The sequence below is a fragment of the Chanodichthys erythropterus genome, chromosome 4 (genome assembly GCF_024489055.1).
Source record: "Chanodichthys erythropterus isolate Z2021 chromosome 4, ASM2448905v1, whole genome shotgun sequence".
Taxonomy (NCBI): domain Eukaryota; kingdom Metazoa; phylum Chordata; class Actinopteri; order Cypriniformes; family Xenocyprididae; genus Chanodichthys; species Chanodichthys erythropterus.
In genome coordinates this window covers 37,211,192-37,231,097 of record NC_090224.1, presented here as the reverse complement: position 1 = coordinate 37,231,097, position 19,906 = coordinate 37,211,192, and the positions used below count along the sequence as shown (strand labels likewise).

The following is a 19,906-nucleotide window of genomic DNA, read 5'->3' as shown; positions in this document are numbered from 1 at the left end:
TAAAGAGTAGAAACCCTGTCATACTTCACCAGTACTATATCAAAAATACACTTTCCTTCCGTGTCTATACAAGAGAAAAAATCCTAGATTTAATCTGATATATTGCAGGAAGGTTTTGGGAATTCTCCATCCATCCATCATACAATATCTCAATATATGTTATTTACAGTCCCAGTAGATTGCTTTAGTATATGAAGTGTGTATGGGTGGGCCGATGCTGCGGTGTAGCCGTAGATGAGAGGATTCTTCACTGCGTTATGATGGAAGGGCAGATAAACTGCGACTGGTGCGACGGACGTCTACGAAACTCCCATCACACCTCGATGATGTTGATGGATGGCACAGACTGGTGGAACTGCAACAGACAGGAAGACAAAAAACAGAAGTGTGATTCTCCTCCGAGGCGCTCGTTTCATCAACGCCTACAGTCGTTTGGGACAGGATGGCTTCCTGGATGTATTTGCAGCGTGAGATTATTGTATATATGGCTGCGAGCTGTAAGATGTAATGCACACGGAGATGAATGCGCATCATTTTGCTCTGTAGCAGTGCAATATGTCGAGATGGAGGCCATTAGGGTCTTGGCACAGGGGATGACATCATCACAGGGTCTGATATTGATTTTATGACGCATCTATAAGGGCCGGGTTTGATGTGTTATAAGGGCTAATGGTGGCACACGGAGGAACGGGTGAAAAGCCCGTGCTTTATCGCTCTGAATTTCCTACACAGAGAAAGTGCCAAGTGAAGATCTGGATCATGAAAGCTCAATGGTGGTTTTCCTGAGATGGTCTATTTTAGAAGTAGGTCAGCATCTCTGGCGTTTGATCCTTATTATGCTGAAAAATGGCTCTGATTCTAAAATTAGTTTCATGCATAATATTTTCCACTTTCATCTCAGTCTGTATCTTCATGGATGCTACAAAGAAGAAATATTTTTTTTATAATGTTGGGTTAATTGCAATCTTAATTTAACCCTCATGTTATGTTCAAGTTCTGGGTACGATCTTGTTGGAGTGGGTCAGATTGACCTTAACTGGATTCAATAGAGTTCCCCAAAAATCACACTATGAAAAAAACAAAACATACAATCAGGTACAAACAATGAACTTTTAATATCAATACTTTTTGCACATTACAAAGAACAAATATCTGAATTTATGATTTATAAAAATGTTTTAACCACTGTTTTTAAGTTGCCACTCCCCCCACCCGTGGGACATTTGCCATTACACATAGTCTAAACCTAAAGTAATCTTGACAAACTATATATCATTTGAAAGCTTTCAGACTCTAGTTTTCATATTTGGTGACTAATTTTTAAAAGAAAATGACAAAGCAATAGTTAAATAGTGATAAATTCTCTATATGTGATGTGGTGCCAAACTATAACGTTCTTTCCGTATGTTTTTTATGGGTTTTAGAGATTGAATTCAAATCAAATATTAACATTACTGCCCAAACTACTTCTGAATAGGATGTCTACGTCATAAATGTCATGAAAATATTAAAAATATATGGTTCAGATCACACAAGTCATATATGGAAATCGAAGAGTCCTTATACGGTCACCGGTGGAGTCCGGATGTTTGGCACTGCGCACAAAAAATAATGTTTTGAGAACATATTCAGAACTAATTCAGACGTTTGGCTTTGATTTGAACATGTTTTGCCAAATATATATTTTATATAGAACATAAAAAATAAATATACATTTTGCAATTTCCTAAACTTAAACTTCTATAACTTTTTTACATTTACTTTTATCATTTTTTTCTTCTACAACAATCTGTGAAGTGTCTCTTTTAAAAAGATACCAAACTCAAGTCTGTGCTCTGAAGTATTCAAGTTTTTTAACAGTTTAAGTTAGGAAAGTCATTTTCATATCTATGCGCAAAAAGTGGGACAGACAATTAACAGGTTGAACAGTTTTGTTCTGCATATGGGGTCTGTATATTTGTCTTAGAACATTAAAATATGTGGGTTAATTGACCTACAAACATCACAAATGTAATGTGTGTATATGTCAAAACATATCAGCGTTACCCTAACCCTAGTCTCGAGGAGCCAGATCTTCAGACTGATGGCAGAAGGTCTGGACGCTGTCGCAGCTTACATTGGACACCACCCAAGAGGATGTTTGACTGACATTTAACGCAACCAATCACAGTTAGTTTTGTTCCACGTCATGTTTAGGGGCGTGAAAATGTAAAGTCGATTTCGCTACAAAAACAGACCGGCGACATGCATCTAATAAATTATTAATAAAATGTAATAAAATGTTAATTAAATTAATAAAATGCATTTGTAATAATCTGTGCTCGGTATGATTGTTTTCATTAAATTATTAAATTATTGTTTTCATAATATACTAAATTTTCTGTATCAGTGTTTCCTGCACTGCTTTTCAAAATCCTATTTTACCTTGAGTTAAGAGTTTGTATTTAATCACAGTCTGTATTGAAGCCAATAAAAAGACACTGTGCTGCAAAATAATAAGAAATATACTTCAGTTGGGTTGTCCTTGCAGACTGCATGCAAAAACAAACACTAAACTCAAGCGTAGTCCTATTCATGAACAAATGAGGTGCAAAAAAGTGTAGTCTGATTCTTATGAGCTGATTTTTTTAATTACTAGTTAAAAAAGACAAGATTTGAATCAGCAGAGAGAGGTCAGAATCAGAATCAAATCATTTCAAGAGAATCTGGAAATCTAGCCTAGTCTGACTCTTCTTTTTTATATATATATATATATATATATATATATATATATATATATATATATATATATATATATATATATATATATATATATATATATATATAAACAAAAATAATGATTCTGGGACACTGACACACTTTCCCTTGCAAAGTGCTCATACTGATCAGAGCCAGAAACAGTGAATTCTAGCGTTGCCTGTGCAAATATACGGTAAAGCTCCATAATCTTAGTTGATCTCACAAAACTTGCAGAACAGAGAGCGACCCTGAAGCCTTTCACATGAGTCAGGGAATGTGTTGACGGACTGACGCTGTGGACCACAGTGTTCGCTCTCATCCTTCATTGCTGGCAGATTTCATCCGACAAATAACAAAAAGGTTTGATCAGTCAGAGGTTTTGTCAATTGGCAGTTCCTTGGCAGTGAAAAGTGAGATGGATAGCAATCTAATGCTTTCCTGCATTCTGTCTTAGTCTTTCTGCAGGTGTTAAAGTGGTCTGATTGTTTTTCCCTGTCCTCTAAGCTCGAAATGCTTATGCTACGCTTTTCATTAAGAGCTAATGAAATGTATCGGCTCTGAATTTATAGGCAAACAGATTTCTCAATTTCAACTCAATCTGTGTTTTGAAAACAGGGGGAATTGTGGGGAAAAATTACAAATGAATAGCTGTTTTGCATTGCAGTTTACAATATAGAAATCGGGTGATAGATTTTAGTTGAAAATTTTAAATCTGTTACAGCACATTCATTCATTTAAATCAAGGGTGATTTACTTCAGAATGAAGATAAATATTTGTGTCCTATGAAGTGTGTTCAGATTACACTGTTTATGACTCTAGATGAAGACAGTTCATCCAAAAATTAAAATTCAGTCATTTATTCCACTTCATGTCTTTAGAAGTTTTCTTTCTTTTGAGATTTTCTCTTTTTTCAGTGGAAGAAAAGTGTTACAATGTTATAAAAAATAACAATGAATGGTGACCAAGGTTCTCAAGCAAGAAAAACTTAAATTTCACATAATTTTAACTTAGAGGGGACCTATGAGTGTGTACAGTATGTGAAGTTTCAACTCAAAACACCCCACAGTTTATTTATTACAGTATGTTAAAATTACCACTTTTTGGGTATGATCAAAAACGGGCTTTTTTTAAGTGTGTCCCTTTAAATGCAAATGAGCTGGTGCTCACAACCCTCTTTCAAGAAGAGGGTGGAGCTTCAAGAGCTCATTTTCCAGCATACCGGCAACAACAAAACAGGGCAATCTCAAGCACTGAAACTGTTTGTTTATTACAGCATGTTAAAATGACCACTTTTTGGGTGTGATCAAAAATGGGCTTTTTTTTAAGTGTGTCCCTTTAAATGCAAATGAGGTGGTGCTGCCGCCCCCTTTCAGGAAGAGGGTGGAGCTTCAATTTTCCAGCATACCGGCAACAACAAAATAGGACAATCTCAAGCACTGAAACTGTCAGAAACAGTCAGTAGTGATGTTCAGCCTTATATGTTTAAACAGGAATCGATGAAAAGAACCTAGTTTGTGAAGCACTCCGCCGCAAAATGATTTGCACAAACGTAAAGACTTTACCAATTTTCTTCAGGACTTTTCCTTCGAAAATGAAATGAAGAGTTTGGTTCCAAAACCCGATAAACGCCATTTTAAAAAAAATTTAGTTTCCGCCAAAATCAGTATTGTATCTGGTCGGTATTGAAAAGTAATTTATTAATTTTGCGCAAAATGTGATATCTTTTGTGTTATTCTGTCATGTTTTCTCTCTTTCTTTCCAAAACGCGACAAACGCAATATATATACACTCTCAAACAAACACAGCGCACCATTCCACACACTGTAAACATTGAAGGCTTTTTAAATTGAAGGCGTTTTTAGTACCAGTGTACTCGGAAAAAGTGTTTTTAACTGTGCGGTGGTGCCGGATACTCTTTAATCGGTAATGACAAATAATTTATAACATTAACAAGATGACCCGTTGAATTCATTTTGGGAGCGACGGCTGAATGTACTTTTAGTAAAATGCCTGTATATAAGATAAATATTGGCAAAGTTTAGACTCTGTCATATATGTGAATCAACTTACTTTGTTGTGTATTTTCAATTTGAAAAATAACTTTTATATTGATGGATTAATTGCATTTTGAAAAAAAAAAAGTGTCATGTACAGAAGAGGATTAGGGCCAAGCAATAATAAAAAAAATAAAACCATCTCGAGATTAAAGTTGTTAAATTTCGAGGAAAAACTCATTCAATTTCTAGAAAAAAGCCGAAATAAAATGTTGAGAATAAACTCATTAAATTACGAGAAAAAAATCATTAAATAAAAAAAAAGTCGAGATAAAATGTTGAGAATAAACTCATTAAATTACAAGAAAAAACTCATTAAATTTAAAAAAAAAGTCGAGATAAAATGTTGAGAATAAACTCGTTAAATTAAGAGAAAAAAGTAGTTAGATTATGAGAACAAATTTGTTAAATTATGAGAAAAAAAGTCGTTAAATTTTGAGAAAAAAAGTCGAGATAAAATGTTGAGAATAAACTCGTTAAATTAAGAGAAAAAAGTAGTTAGATTATGAGAACAAATTTGTTAAATTATGAGAAAAAAAGTCGTTAAATTTTGAGAAAAAAAGTCGAGATAAAATGTTGAGAATAAAGTCATTAAATTATTATTCTCAACATTTTATCTTTGTTTTTTTTTTCTACGTTTTTTCTCGAAATTTAACAACTTTAATCTCGAGATGTTTTTTTTTTTTTTTTCATTATTGCTTGGCCCTAATCCTCTTCCGTAGTCATGGATGTATTGCATTTTGGGAAAAAAAATTATATGTTTTTATAATGAACTTTTTAAAATCAAAATGTAGATTTGAATTTTTTATGTTTTTATAACCAAAAGATGCTATGCGAAAGTTTGAAACAGAAAATAGTGGTTTTCATCTTGCCACTTTCTTGATAAAGAAAACACCTTTTTACTCAAATTAATCAAAATGGAGTTATTGCGTTTTGGAACCAAACTCTTCAGATTTATCCATAATGTCCTCAGAGACTCAGGCCTTTCTCTACGATGAGTGGATTTTTACCATACGCTGGATGTTCTCACACACAGTGGACACACATCAGTGTCCAAACGCATTTTAAAAGTGAATTTTGCATAATAGGTCCCCTTTAAATTTCAGTCAAATCGCTTCAGACGACTTCGTAAGAAGTCACATGGCCTGCTTTGTTCTTTATGGAGCTTTACAGCTCTTGGTCTCCATTCAGTTTCATTGTACAGGAAAAGATATACTTGGTGATTCTGATAATCTTCTCCCTTTGTGTTTCATTTGGGTTTACAAAGACATAAATAAGAGATGAATGAATGTATGGTTAATACCAGATTTTTGGCTGAGAAAGAGGCACACAGATTCTCACCTTGCTCCGCAGCAGACCTCCGCTGTGGTGCTCCGGTGTGCTTCTCTCTGAGGACGGTTTTACCTTCTCTTTGCTGTTGCTGGAATCGTTGTCCTTTATGATGTCATACTGCCGGCAAAACAAGGCAATTACGGCTGCAGAAACAGAAAAGACATGGTGACATGCAGTAGTCCTACTGATTTAACTGTACAAGGCTCTGGAGAGACAGACTGATAGATTTGACAGAGTCACTGAAGCATCCAAGACACAAATCCTGAAGAAACACACCATTGTACCCAGTTTACCTCCATTTCACCTCTGTCTCTCACTGTATGTCGGCCCATTTTCTTAAGTAGTTCAGCACTAGTTCAGCACAGTGTGTATACAACCCAACTTTAAATCTTATAGGATCATTAAAGCTATCAATGAAAATGATCATTAAAACTTTTTTTGACCTTTTGAGCAAATAGCTTGATACATTCTAGTGATAAAAAGTGCTGAATGTATCATCATAGATTAACTTTTATGGGGTCAGTTTGGGTCAGTAATATATATATATTTAAAGAAATAATACATTTATTCAGCAAGGTTGCATTCAATTGATCAAAAGTGACATTAAAGACATATATTAATGTAATGAAAGATTTCTATTTAAAATAAATGCTGTTCTTCTGAACTTTTTATTCATCAAAAAAGATGTATCATGGTTCCAACAAAAATATTAAGTAGCACAACTGTTTTCAACATTGATAAGAAATTATTACATAATAATAAAAAAAAAATGTTTCTTGAGCAGCAAATCAGCATATTAGAATGATTTCTGAAGAATCATGTGACACTGAAGACTGGAGTAATGATGCTGAATTTATTATTTCTTTGCCATCAGGAATATTTTACATTTTAAAATATATTAAAATAAAAAAGGAATTATTTTAATATATTATTTCACAATATTACAGATTTTACCAAATTTGTAATCAAAATGAATGCAGCATTGTTGAACATAAGAGACCTCTTTTAAAAACATAAAAAAAATCTTACTGACCCCAAACCTTTGAATGCTTTTAAGTGTCACCTGTTAGATGATCAGAAACTTGATCCACCCAGACACAGTGAGGAAATAAGGAAATGAGAAAGGAGGACAGACATTATTAGTCCTGAACACCAGAACAACAACACTATTGAGCAAAATATGTTTAGTTCTGAGGCTCAGAAACTAGATTTGAATAATATCATGGACCATTCAGTCTGATCTCGAAACAAAAACTGACTAGGGTCAGATGAAGGGTTCACAATGTCCAAGAAAATTTACAGGTGGACTTTTGCAAATAAAATAAAATAAATAAATAATAATGTATGATATGACTCATGTAATTGTACAATCAATATTCAGTTTTTTGTCTCTGAGTTGACATGTTTATTATTTAAAGACATTAAAAACTGAGTGGCAATTTTTAAATGGGTTAGTTTTATATTGGTTCAGTTAAATCATTTTTGTGACTTTTCCTACTCTTGCAATACTTCATACTTCAGTGCAATAAAATGTATCAAATTTGTTATAATATTCATTTTATAATAAATCCAAAAGCAAAAGAACTATGAAAGGGGGTGGAAATGGCAAATGAACTAATGAGTGGTCCTCTGCAGCCATCTACTGGTTATATAAGTGTTTGTTTTTCACCAGGTGACATATTCCATGTGATCTCCATGAATGAAAATGAGAAATTTAGATTTTCTTTAAAGTAAATTTTACTGCACAAATGTAGTTAAAAATAATAGTGTTTAAAACAGATATATATTTTTTTAAATCATACCCTCATTGGGGACTGATTCCGCTAATATTAAAAGCCTAGAATGGCCCCTGGTGTGTGGGCGGCCCCTGCTCTTCACGGTGCACACGTTCAGCATTCTCTGGATTGAGAGCTGCAGTCAGAATTCCTTTCAGTAGTCGAAGCCCAGCGGTGCAAAGACATTCCTTGTTTGCTGGAGTGGCAGTTGCAATTGAGCGCATGAATTATTTTGTGACAGTGAGGCAGACTGGCTCAGTGCCTTACGTAAGGAGAGAAGTGCTTCTATTTCCCGTGCCCTTCTCAGAATTCAGGCAGTGCATTTCATATTTTATCAGCTTAATGCATATTATGGTTTCGCAAGGCTTTTTAGGGCTAGCATGTATAGAATTTTAAGTACCGTTTAATTCAAGTGATGTTAAAATGATTCAGTTGAAAAATTAATAACCATTAGCAAATCCAAGACAAATTATGATCCGCTCTCTCCTTCTCAGACTCATCTCTCTCAAAGTTTAATCATTTATGAGGTGATGTTTGCAAGCATAGTTTTTCTCAGTGGATATAAACGGTCATAACAGAAGTCCAGGATGATATTAATAGACTCAGCACATTTCTTGTGAGCTGACGTCAGTGTCTCACCTGCCCACATTAGAAGCACCACCACGATGATGATCATCTCCCCTGTCTGCAGGTGTCGAGCTTTATCCAGGCCTTGGACAGTCGGGTCATCTGTCAGAAGAGACAGAGTATCATCTGTGATTTACAGAGAACTGAATGGTCAAAAATAGCCGATACAGTCATCACTGATCCAACTCTGAGATTTAAAGTGCACAGTGTTCATTCTTGTGGTCGATACGGTTTAAAAGTTTGGGGTATTTTCGTGGAAAGCGTGGTGCTTGTTTTTTCAGGATTCACTGATTACTAGAAAGTTTAAAAAACAGTTTTTAAAAAAAAAAAAAAATAGAAATCATTTCTAACATTATAAAAGTCTTTATTGATCTCTTTGTTACTGATCAAGTTGTTCTTGCTGAATAAAAGTTGTAATTTCTTTAAAAAAAAAAAATCTTACTGACTACCTTTTAAATGGTAGTGTAAATAAATAAAATCTATAGAATACATTTAGAATCAAGACAAACACATTTAGAAAGATACAAATAAATAAATAAATCACGTTCTCCCAGTGGCCTTAGAAACATCATTATATATTAAGTTACTTATAGGCACATGCTCATTTATTTCAGAACAATCCAGATCCATCAACATTACAACAAAGATAAGAACAAATTTATGTTCAGAGATGAATTTCCGGCAGAAATTTTGCAGCCATTTACACAACACCGTCTTCATTTTAAAACTGAAAACTTTTTATGCATTCATTTACACAAAAACTGCATTTTGGGGGCCTGAAAACGTCTTGGGTTACGAGTGTAACCCTTGTTCCCTGAGTAAGGGAACGAGACGCTACGTCGTTGACGTGATGGGAATCCTCTGTGTTTTTGTGTTCGTGAAGCACCACTGTATCCAACCAATGAGAGAGAGAACGTGACGTCATAGGCGGGCGACGTCGCGGACTATAAAGCACGCCCAAAAACAGAGAACGCTAGCTTCTGTGATATGTCTGAAGGAAGCGCTCCAGGCATGCAGGAGGTACGGCAACATGACATAGCGTCTCGTTCCCTTACTCAGGGAACAAGGGTTACACTCGTAACCCAAGACGTTCCCTTTCGTGGGAACTATCGACGCTACGTCGTTGACGTGATGGGAACGCTGTCCCAACTATGCCGTGCCTCCGAGTGCCTGGCTGCCATCTTGTAGCACCAAAGCACCCGGAGTAATACTAACATTTAGGTCATAAAACCTAACAAAAGTATGCTGGGATGACCACCCCGCAGCACCACAAATATCAGCCAGGGAAACACCCGACCTATGAGCTGTTGATGCCGCCATACCTCTTGTTGAGTGCGCCCTAATGTTCAACGGACACGGGAGCCCTAAGGCTCTATAAGAAAGTGTGATGGCCTCAACCACCCACTTACTCATTCTTTGTTTGGAGGCTGGGCCCCCCCGATTCGGGGACCCATAACATACAAAAAGCTGGTCAGATTTTCTCCACAGGGCAGCTCTGTGGACGTAAGTATCCAGCGCCCTCACTGGGCACAGCAGGTTAAGTCTCCCCTGATCCGGAGTAGTAAACGGAGGGGGATAAAAAGCCTCCAGAACAATGGGACCTGGGACCCTGGTGGGGACTTTGGGTATGTAACCAGGCCTTGTATGCAGGAAGGCCTTAACCATACCTGGTGCAAACTCTAAACATGATGGTAACACCGAAAGAGCTTGAAGGTCACCTATTCTTTTCAAAGAAGAAATGGTTAATAAGAACACAGTCTTCAATGTTAGCATTTTGTCCGACACATCTTCCAAAGGTTCAAAGGGCGCCTCAGCCAACCCTTGTAACACAATGGCCAAGTCCCAGGTCGGAGATTTTGGGCGCACTGAGGGCCTCAACCTCAGTGCGCCACGAAGGAAGCGTACAACTAAGGGGTCTCGACTTACCGAGACACCCTCCATAGAAATGTGGTAAGCCGAAATAGCAGCAACATACACTTTTAGTGTGGAGTACGTTAGACCCTCTGACAGTTTTCCTTGAAGGAATTGAAGCACATGGCTAATAGAAGAATGGACCGGGTCCACTCTGAGATGACTACACCATGTAGAAAACACATTCCATTTATACATGTAAAGCTTCCTTGTAGATGGAGCCCTGGACTGAAGGATGGTTTCCACCACCTCCGTTGGGAGACCAGAATCTATGAGTCTTGCCCCCTCAGAGGCCAGGCCCACAGTTTCCACATTTCTGGACGGGGATGAAAGATCGTGCCGCCCGCTTGGGACAGGAGATCCTGTCTGAACGGAAGCTCCAGAGGAGAGCCGTAAAGGAGAGAAACTAGGTCCGCAAACCAAATTCTCATTGGCCAGCAAGGAGCCACCAATATTAGATGCACCCCTTCCTGGCGTACTTTGTCCAGAACTCCCGGGAGCAGAGAGACTGGGGGAAACGCATACAGGCGTCGCCTCGGCCACGTCTGTATCATGGCATCCAACCCCAGAGGAGCTGGGTGCCTCAGAGAATACCACAGAGGGCAATGGGTTGACTCCTCTGTGGCAAAGAGATCGACTTCCGCTCGACCGAACACTTTCCATATGAGCTCCACTACCTCGGAGTGGAGCTTCCATTCCCCCGGACTCGCGCCTTGCCTCGACAGGGCGTCCGCCCCCATATTCAGATACCCTGGGATATACGCCGCTTTCAACGAGAGTAACTTCCCCTGGGTCCAAAGGAGGATACGGCTGACTAGCTCGCACAGTGGACGAGACCGCAGCCCCCTTGGTGATTTATATAAGAGACCACCGTAGTGTTGTCTGTCTGGATCAACACATGGTGGCCCCTCAGGTCGGATAGGAAGTGTTTCAGAGCCTGAAACACTGCCAGCATCTCCAGCCGATTTATGTGCCAGGAGGCCTGGTGTATATCCCACCGACCTTGAGCTGAGCGACCACTCATGATCGCTCCCCAGCCCGTGAGGGACGCATCTGTCGTAAGCATTACGCGACGACATGAAGTTCCCAACACGGGTCCCTGGGACAGGAACCAAGGCTTTTTCCACATGACCAGAGCACGAAGGCATCGCCGCGTGACTTTGATCATGCGAAAAGGATTTCCCCTCGGGGAAAACCCCTTGGTCCTGAGCCACCACTGTAAGGGTCTCATGTGCAGAAGGCCAAAAGTAATAACGTTGGACGCAGCTGCCATCAGACCCAACAGTCTCTGAAACTGTTTTACAGTGAGTGACTGGCCTAACTTCACCCCTTTCACGGCCCCGAGGATGGAATCCACACGAGCAGGGGACAATTGCGCCTGCATCGTGGTGGAATCCCAGATTACACCTAGGTAGTTTGCAACCTGCCTCGGGACCAGCACACTCTTTTTGGCATTGAGCCTCAACCCAAGCCTTTTCATGTGCGACAGAACCACATCTCGATGTAGAACTGCCTGACGTTCCGTTTGAGCTAATATCAACCAATCGTCGATATAGTTCAGTACACGGATGCCCCGGAGTCTCAGCGGAGCCAAGGCTGCATCCATGCACTTCGTGAACGTGCGGGGTGCTTACAGTGATAGGCCGAAGGGAAGAACCTCGTATTGGTATGCTTCGCCCCCGAAAGCAAACCTGAGGAACTTCCTGTGAGAAGGATGGATGGATATGTGAAAATACGCGTCCTTCAGATCTATCGCCACAAACCAGTCCTCGGATCTGATCTGTGGAATAATCTGTCTGAGTGTAAGCATCTTGAACTTCAACTTCTTTACAGATCGATTTAGTATGCGTAAATCTAGAATCGGACGCAACCCTCCATCCTTCTTTGGAACAATGAAGTAGCGGCTGTAAAAGCCCGACATTTTGCTGGGAGGAGAAACCCTTTCTATAGCTCCTTTTTGCAAAAGCGTCGCAACTTCTTGTTCCATAACCAGAGACTGCTCTGGAGCAACCACAGTGTGAATCACTCCACTGAACTTGGGGGAAGAGAACCGAACTGAATTCTGTACCCCCGTTCTACTATGAACAGCACCCATTTCGAAACATTCGGAAGACATTTCCACTCCTCTGAATGATCTACTAAGGGTACCAGCCTCTCGAGACTGGTCTCTGGTGTTTTTTGAGCACTTGGCTCGTTTATCTGACGCGGCGCACCGGCAGATAAACGAATCACGTGCTGGCCGAACCTCCTCGGAGGATCGACAGGGACTGCTGCGCCCTGTCGCACACTGGGTGGCAGGGTTGGCAGAACAGTCCCTTGAGGGCGCCGAAGGGGAACGATAGAAATTAATCGTCGAACCCCTTCGGAGGGGCTGCCCTCAGAAACCCTGGCCCACGAGCGTCAGGATTTCTTTTGGGAAGCCTTCCGGGAAATAATGACGGTCCTCAGATCCGCCCTACCCCCGGAAGGCTTCGGCTGTGCAGCACGCTCCGGTCCCCAAGCTTTCCGCGGGGGAGCACGGGCGGCCACACTGGCCTTTTGTTGGGGTCTGTGCCCCGAGGAGCCGGCTGTCGGCTGAGGCTGCCCCCGCCCGGCAGCCTCAGGGGGATGAGTTTTTCGAGGGAGGAACCTTTGAAACGCCGCCTTCTGCTTCTTTGCCTCCTCGAACTTGTCGACGACAGTATTAACTGCGTCACCGAACAGGCCCTCGGAGGAAAGCGGCGCATCCATGAGGACATATTTATCTTTGTCCTTTATGTCAGCTAGATTGAGCCACAGATGTCTCTCCGTGCCCACCAGTGCTGCCATGGAGCGGCCCACTGACTTGGCCGTCTCCTTGGTGGCACGGAGAGCTAAATCCGTGGCTCTCCTCAGCTCTTGGATTGTCTCAAAGGTTACCTCCCCACTTTCATCAATTTCCCCCAGCAGATCAGCTTGGTATGCCTGCAGTATACTCATCGTGTGCAGACACGCCGCAGCCTGACCCGCTGCCGAGTAAGCCTTGCCCACCAGATTTGATGTTTGCTTTAATGGTCTGGTGGGCAATGTCGGGGATTTCAGGGACGATGCAGACTCGGGCGAGAGATAGCTCGCAAGCGTCTCTTCAACCCGAGGCATCGCCCCATAACCGTGTTGTTTCAGCCCGTTAATATTGCTGTACATGGATGTTTGCGGGCTGAAGACACGGTACTGCACAGGTCTGTTCCACGACCTCGACACCTCGGCGTGGAGGTCGGGAAAGAACGGCAGTCCCTTCGACGCTGAGGCAATGACCTGGCTGGAAGAAAGCGTTCGTCCAGTTTGCTCTTTATTTTGGGAACGCTTTCCTCCACGGGCCAGTTTATATTCAACTTTTTTACTGCCCGGGCCATAACCTCAGCAAGCTCCTCATGGGCTGGAGATGAGGATGACGGTCCCTCATCTCCACCCTCGATACCTTCAATATCAACCTCCTCGGAGGAAGATATATTCAGTATCGGTGTCTCTCTTCGGGGGGAAGAAACCGCAGCGCGTGCTTCCACCACCAAAGAAGAGACACTAGATCTAGCAGGTAAGGGGAGCGATAAGGCAAAGCCCGTCTCTCCCCCCTCTGCTAGATCCATTTGTGAACCCCACGAGTGCAGCCTTCGCTGTGCCTCGGCAGCAGCGGGACCAGACCCGCGGGGAACACTCGCCGCGGCGCCCTCCTCAAAGAGCGCCCGGCGTGAGCGCAGCGCCCTGAGAGTGAGCCGCTCACAGTGCACACAGACAGCCCCCTCAAGAGCTGCCTGTGCGTGCTCAACTCCCAGGCATTTCACACACATCTCGTGTGTATCTCCCTCCACGATGAATCGCGGACAAGGAGGTGCACACTTAGTGAAACGCTGGCTTTTCTCCGTCATTTTATATATATATATATATGTCTTATTTATGTGTCTATTTCACTTGTTAGAAACTCTTGTCCTCAGACAAAGAGATCACTTTCTGGCGAGATGGTAGACAGACAACAGTAAATAAGACAGACAAGATACAGATAGCGCTTACTGAAGACAACAGAAGCTAGCGTTCTCTGTTTTTGGGCGTGCTTTATAGTCCGCGACGTCGCCCGCCTATGACGTCACGTTCTCTCTCTCATTGGTTGGATACAGTGGTGCTTCACGAACACAAAAACACAGAGGATTCCCATCACGTCAACGACGTAGCGTCGATAGTTCCCACGAAAGGGAACTAAAATTTTGAAAATGGGTTTCAAAGTGCAAGTTTTTGAAAACAATACCATTATCATCTCTGTGTAAATTGCAAAAACGTGAATTTGTGAAAACAGTGAAATCAAGCGTATGTGTATTATGTGTTCAGTCTATAGGAGCGTAGAGTTTCTTTACAAAGTGACATCGCCGTCTACTGGCCTGGCAGAAGAATACAGCTTTTTTAGTAATTTTCGCGGATCATTGTGATCGGGGTTCGTTTTGACAATGTTGCCATCTTTTCTGTTTTCAGTACATCGTTGTCATGTAAACTAACCCTTTGTGTAAGAACTTTTTCGTCTCTGTCGGAAGGAAAGCTTGTATCTCCATATTTCGTCATTTATATATTTTGTTTTCATAAATCATTACTATTGGTTACCCTTCACGTCTTTCTGTGGGTTTTACAAATATCTAACCAATGAACAGTATTAAAAAGAGCTTGTGACTAAACCTCACATCTCCACTGGATCTTCACCCCGCCTCTATTATAAATGAAGCATCTCTGCTTGTTTGCAAGGCAATCATAAATAAAGAACTGGTTCTTTGAATAAGTACAGTGTTTTCTTTACTCAAGAAACACTAATGTTTTATGTATTTGAGGAACGGAGGAGAGTGTCTTAGTCTAGGCATTTGTCGTCGAATCATAATACTGCCTTTAATAGTCAGTGCATAGCACTATATCTTTTATAGCATGACCAAATGACCAAATGAAATTCGCTGGTCAAAAACCTTGAAACATTATCAATCTGAGTTTGATTTTGGTAAAATATTAATAATATGAAACATGCATGTGTCTGACCACATAAAAAAGCCAAAATATCAACTTTGACAATGCAGTGTTTAGTTATTTAAAGAATACAGTGTTTTTTTCCATTTACTGAAAAGTATCGTTTTTGGAGATAAGAGGTTTCTGACCGATAGCTATGACGCATAAAAAGTGCAAATTGTACAAAATGACTTGTGAATGGGGCCCACAGTGTTTACACTTTTCAAGGTAATTAATTGTAGCCTGGAATATCATAAAGGTGATGATAAAATGAGCAACTTTTTGAGCAATGTTGCTTGGCCACTTTCCCTTTGAGAAGGGCAACAAATTTCTATCTGTATACTTCAGATATAGTTGCCCCGTGTATCATTACCTTAAATTACATCACCTTTAAATTAGACACTAAAAATGTGTAACCTTTAAAAAAAAAAACACACACCCACACACAAAGGACCATCAATTCAGAATGAAGCCAGTGCTTATGTGATTAATTTGACTTTTGTTTAGCCCCAAGTACTGGTATGTATCCCAAAGCTGGTCAATTTCCCAGCATCCCAATTACCACCACCATCCAACCTCAGCCTGATCTACCCAGCCATCTGTCTTCATTATTAATCCAGTGTTAAAGGGATTGAATTCAGGCCCATTTCCTCCTCCAAGTATCATTTAACCTGTGTGGAGTTGGTCCAGAGCACCACTCTTCCCAATTGCTGTTCCTTTCAGGATAAAAGTGCCGCTGCCACTGAGACACCTGCTGTCATAAAATGAAAAAGGGGGGAGATTCTGCCCAGCCAATTACTGGAAGGATCACATGCATCGTCGTGATTTCCAATAACGCTCTGACAGTATTGAGATGAGCGCTCGCTCCCGTTTACTAAAGAGTCGGGATAGAAGACAGCGAAACGTTCCTCTCATCATCCCCATGAATATTTATGAGGATAAGCGTGGAGGTTTTCCACTCATGTGTGGAAAATGAATACTGTCTGTGCTCCACAACATCTCAACAGAGATAAGAGCCTCAAGTGGAACGCAGTGCTGTGTATTTAACTGGTTATGTTCCAAACGCCCAACAGGGGAGCTCTTTAGAGTACTTTAAAAGGGAGCTGCTTTACGCCAGACAACATAATGCTTCCTCGCTTCTTCTTTGGCCCAAAGATCCAAAGCAAGACATCTGCTCATTAGTTCCGCTAGCCTGAGATCAGTTCAAAGATGCTGTTGCACATGTATGTATTACTGGGACATTCTAATGATGAAGAACACAGAGAATCCCTCCAGCGCCACTTAATTCTGTCATCATGTTCTTCCAGAACCTATAGGCTGTGTTTACACTGCACAGATCTGATCTCCTGACTATATCCGGTTTTCCCCGCCTGTTTACATTCACTTTAGACATGATATCTTTGTTTACATTAATCCCGCCCAAAATGATTCTGTTGATCGCTTTACTATGCGACATGGTTTGACACACGGGTTTTGAATGGACGTTATTTCGTTATTGTCTCTGTGTAAACTCACTATTCAGTCTATACAGGTAGGTGTGTAGTGTTTCTTTACAAAGTGCCATCACCAATATATATATATGTTAGGATTGTGATGAGATCTCATGCCACAGTGATGAGATTCTCGTTGAGGTGAAAAGCAGTTTCGTGATATTGCCTTAATGGAGCGTGAGGGTGAAATTAGGATACAAGGATAGAATATGCCACAGCTACATTTACATTACTCCTCCACTGTAATTTTGTTTTTATAAAAATAAAATGTGCTTCAATCCCATTCTGCTCATCCGACATAAGCTGCAGAGCCACAAGTAGTGCAGCAGGAATCAGAGTTCACTGATCACATGACGAGATGACTGACAAGACCATGGCGGAGGATTCGTTGCACAACAGAGCCTAAAGGCGTCTAATCTATGTATTATATATTTTGTTTTCATAAATCATTACTATTGGTTACCCTTCATGTCTTTCTGTGGGTTTTACAAATGAACAGTATTAAAAAGAGCTTGTGACTAAACCTCATATCTCCACTGGATCTTCACCCCGCCACTATTGTAAATGAAGTGCTGCACACTGTTTGGAGCGTCTCTGCTTGTTTGCAAGGCAATCATAAATAAAGATCTGGTTCTTTGAATAAGTATGTTTTCTTTGCTCAAGAAACAATAATGTTTTATGTATTTGAGGAACGGAGAAGAGTGTCTTAGTCTAGGCATTTGTCGTCGAATCATAATACTGCCTTTAATACTCTGTGCATAGCACTATATTTTTTATAGCATGAGATCTTGACCAAATGAAATTCGCTGGTCAAAACCCTTGAAACTCCATCCATTTGAGCTTGATTTTGGTAAAATATTAATAATATAATGACACAAGTAAGTGTCTGCACAGAGCCTAAAGGCGTCTAATTAATGTCTTATCTTGCAGAATTCACGCTCAGCACCACCACCCCCTATTCACAAAGTACACTATTGTGAAATAGAAAGCGAAAGTAAAACGCGAGTACACATTCAAGTACACTCGGTTCCCTAACGCATGCAATATGAAAGCTATCTTAGGCTGGGCTGTGTAGTTGTAAGCATCTCTCAGCTCTGTATCATGCTTGAAGAAAAAATTGGTCTCTGTTTGCACTTTGAATAATGAGAGAGTACTTTGATTATTGTTGCACTTATTGCTTGCACTTAATGAGCTATAATAAGAGAAAACTGTTATTTTTATTTATACTCTTTTCATTTCTATGATCTATTTGTGGAGAGGAGTTCAGTTAGGAGGTCAAAAGTTTTATAAATCATGTACAGTAAGGTCTAAAGAGACTCATATGAAATCATACAGGAGAGAAGCCAGTCAATTGAGTTTTTACAGTACTTGAATATTGTCGTCTTTTACTGCATATGATCTTTCATACTCAGAATGTAGAACTGAGAGGACATTCATAAGATAATTAGTTAAAACATTTCAAAGGCACCTGCAGACTATTTTTCTAGTCGTGTATTTCATGTATCTCAATGAGCATTTCTTAAAAATACTATGTAAAAATCTTGTCTTGTGAACTCAATCTCATGTCTCGTCTCGTGTGCTAACTGTCTCGTCACACCCCTAATATAGTATATAAGGCCAATGTTTTATGTATTTGAGGAGTGGAGAAGAGTGTCTTAGGATATATACCAGAAAATAATGTTAATTTTCATTTGTTATTTTATCTACAGTTCGTATAGATCTAGAATTCTGAAGTGTAATAAAGTAGTGCGGTAAGATTACATTTATTTGCATGAATTTTAATAAATTAAGGCTGTACAGTGTCTCAATGTAATAGTGAAGCTGTGAGTTGAAGTTGTGAGGTTGAAAACACATTTGTATACTCCATTTCTATACAGGAAGGTCATTTTTGGGTGGACTATCCCTTTAAACTCACTTAAATATCCCTTTATAATATTTACTCACCATTTACTCACACACACGTCGTTCCAACCCTGACTTTCTTTCTTCTGTGGAGCATAAAAGAAGATAATTTGAGATGTCTCAGTGATTTTTTTATTTATGAAATAGAAGTCAATGGGTTACCATGCAGCATTCTTCAAAATATCGACTTTTGTGTTCTACAGAAGAAAGAAAGTCATACAGTGCAGGTTTAGAATAACATGAGAGTGCGTGAGTGATGGCAGAATTTTTTTAATTTTTGGGTGAACTATCGCTATCAAATGCCGGCTAATCTGATCTGTTTTGATCATCACAGAGAAAGCATTGTTCTTGCTATAAGTTGTTTATTGTCTTCCCGGTTGTAATTGTGATGGGTCTTTCCTCATCAGGATGCACAGGTTTGTTTGTTAGACCTGCAGGACCCACTCTTTGATATTGACTCAGCTTCTACAGACGCACTTCTTTGAAGTATCACAGTAATTGAGTCCAATGGGAATCATCTTCAGCTAAGTCTGACAGCACATGAGAAGCATCGGCCAAAAATACCTCAGAGATGCAGGTGAAACTGTCTGGAGTCACAAAACAAGATACATTACTCAATGACTTGGCACACTTTTCCTTTCTCTCTCTCTCTGTTTTCTCTATGAAGATGACTTCTTTCCTTTTCGGATCGGTTTAGATATTTGTCAGATTCCTTAGGCGATCATGGCAAGTTGACTTTGAAAAGCAGCACTCTGCGCTGGATTGTGTTTCCTGTCTGTAAACAGATGGCAAATACTCCCTGCTAAGTCTATTGCTTCTAATTTCAAATCTATGCACCGCAGGATGGAGGAAGGAGGGATGGAAAATGTATTTAACTGTTGTTGCATAAGGATGAGATTCATTATTAGAGGAACAGAGAGAAATGCATTGATGCATTGAGAGAGACTGCATTAACTGAAACTCCTCTGAACATGAAATAAATCACTGGGTCATGAACCGAGTGCTCGGCTGTAACATGTAAATGTCTGTATTTTAATGATGCATTGATAAATTCTTTCCCTGGAAGAAAATGTCATAGTCATTCTG

At 40.1% G+C, this 19,906-nt stretch overlaps 1 protein-coding gene across 1 annotated transcript in view; it reads right to left on the bottom strand.

The window, feature by feature from the left end:
• Nucleotides 1–313: 313 nt before the first annotated feature.
• fndc4a (fibronectin type III domain containing 4a) overlaps nucleotides 314–19,906 on the bottom strand; it is a 44,272-nt gene continuing 24,679 nt past the window's right edge. The window contains exons 4-6 of the mRNA XM_067383503.1: nucleotides 8,541–8,630; nucleotides 6,136–6,269; nucleotides 314–355 (exon numbers count right to left, since the gene is read on the bottom strand). Of these exons, the coding sequence (XP_067239604.1) occupies nucleotides 314–355; nucleotides 6,136–6,269; nucleotides 8,541–8,630 (266 nt within the window). The remainder of the gene's footprint in view (nucleotides 356–6,135; nucleotides 6,270–8,540; nucleotides 8,631–19,906) is intronic.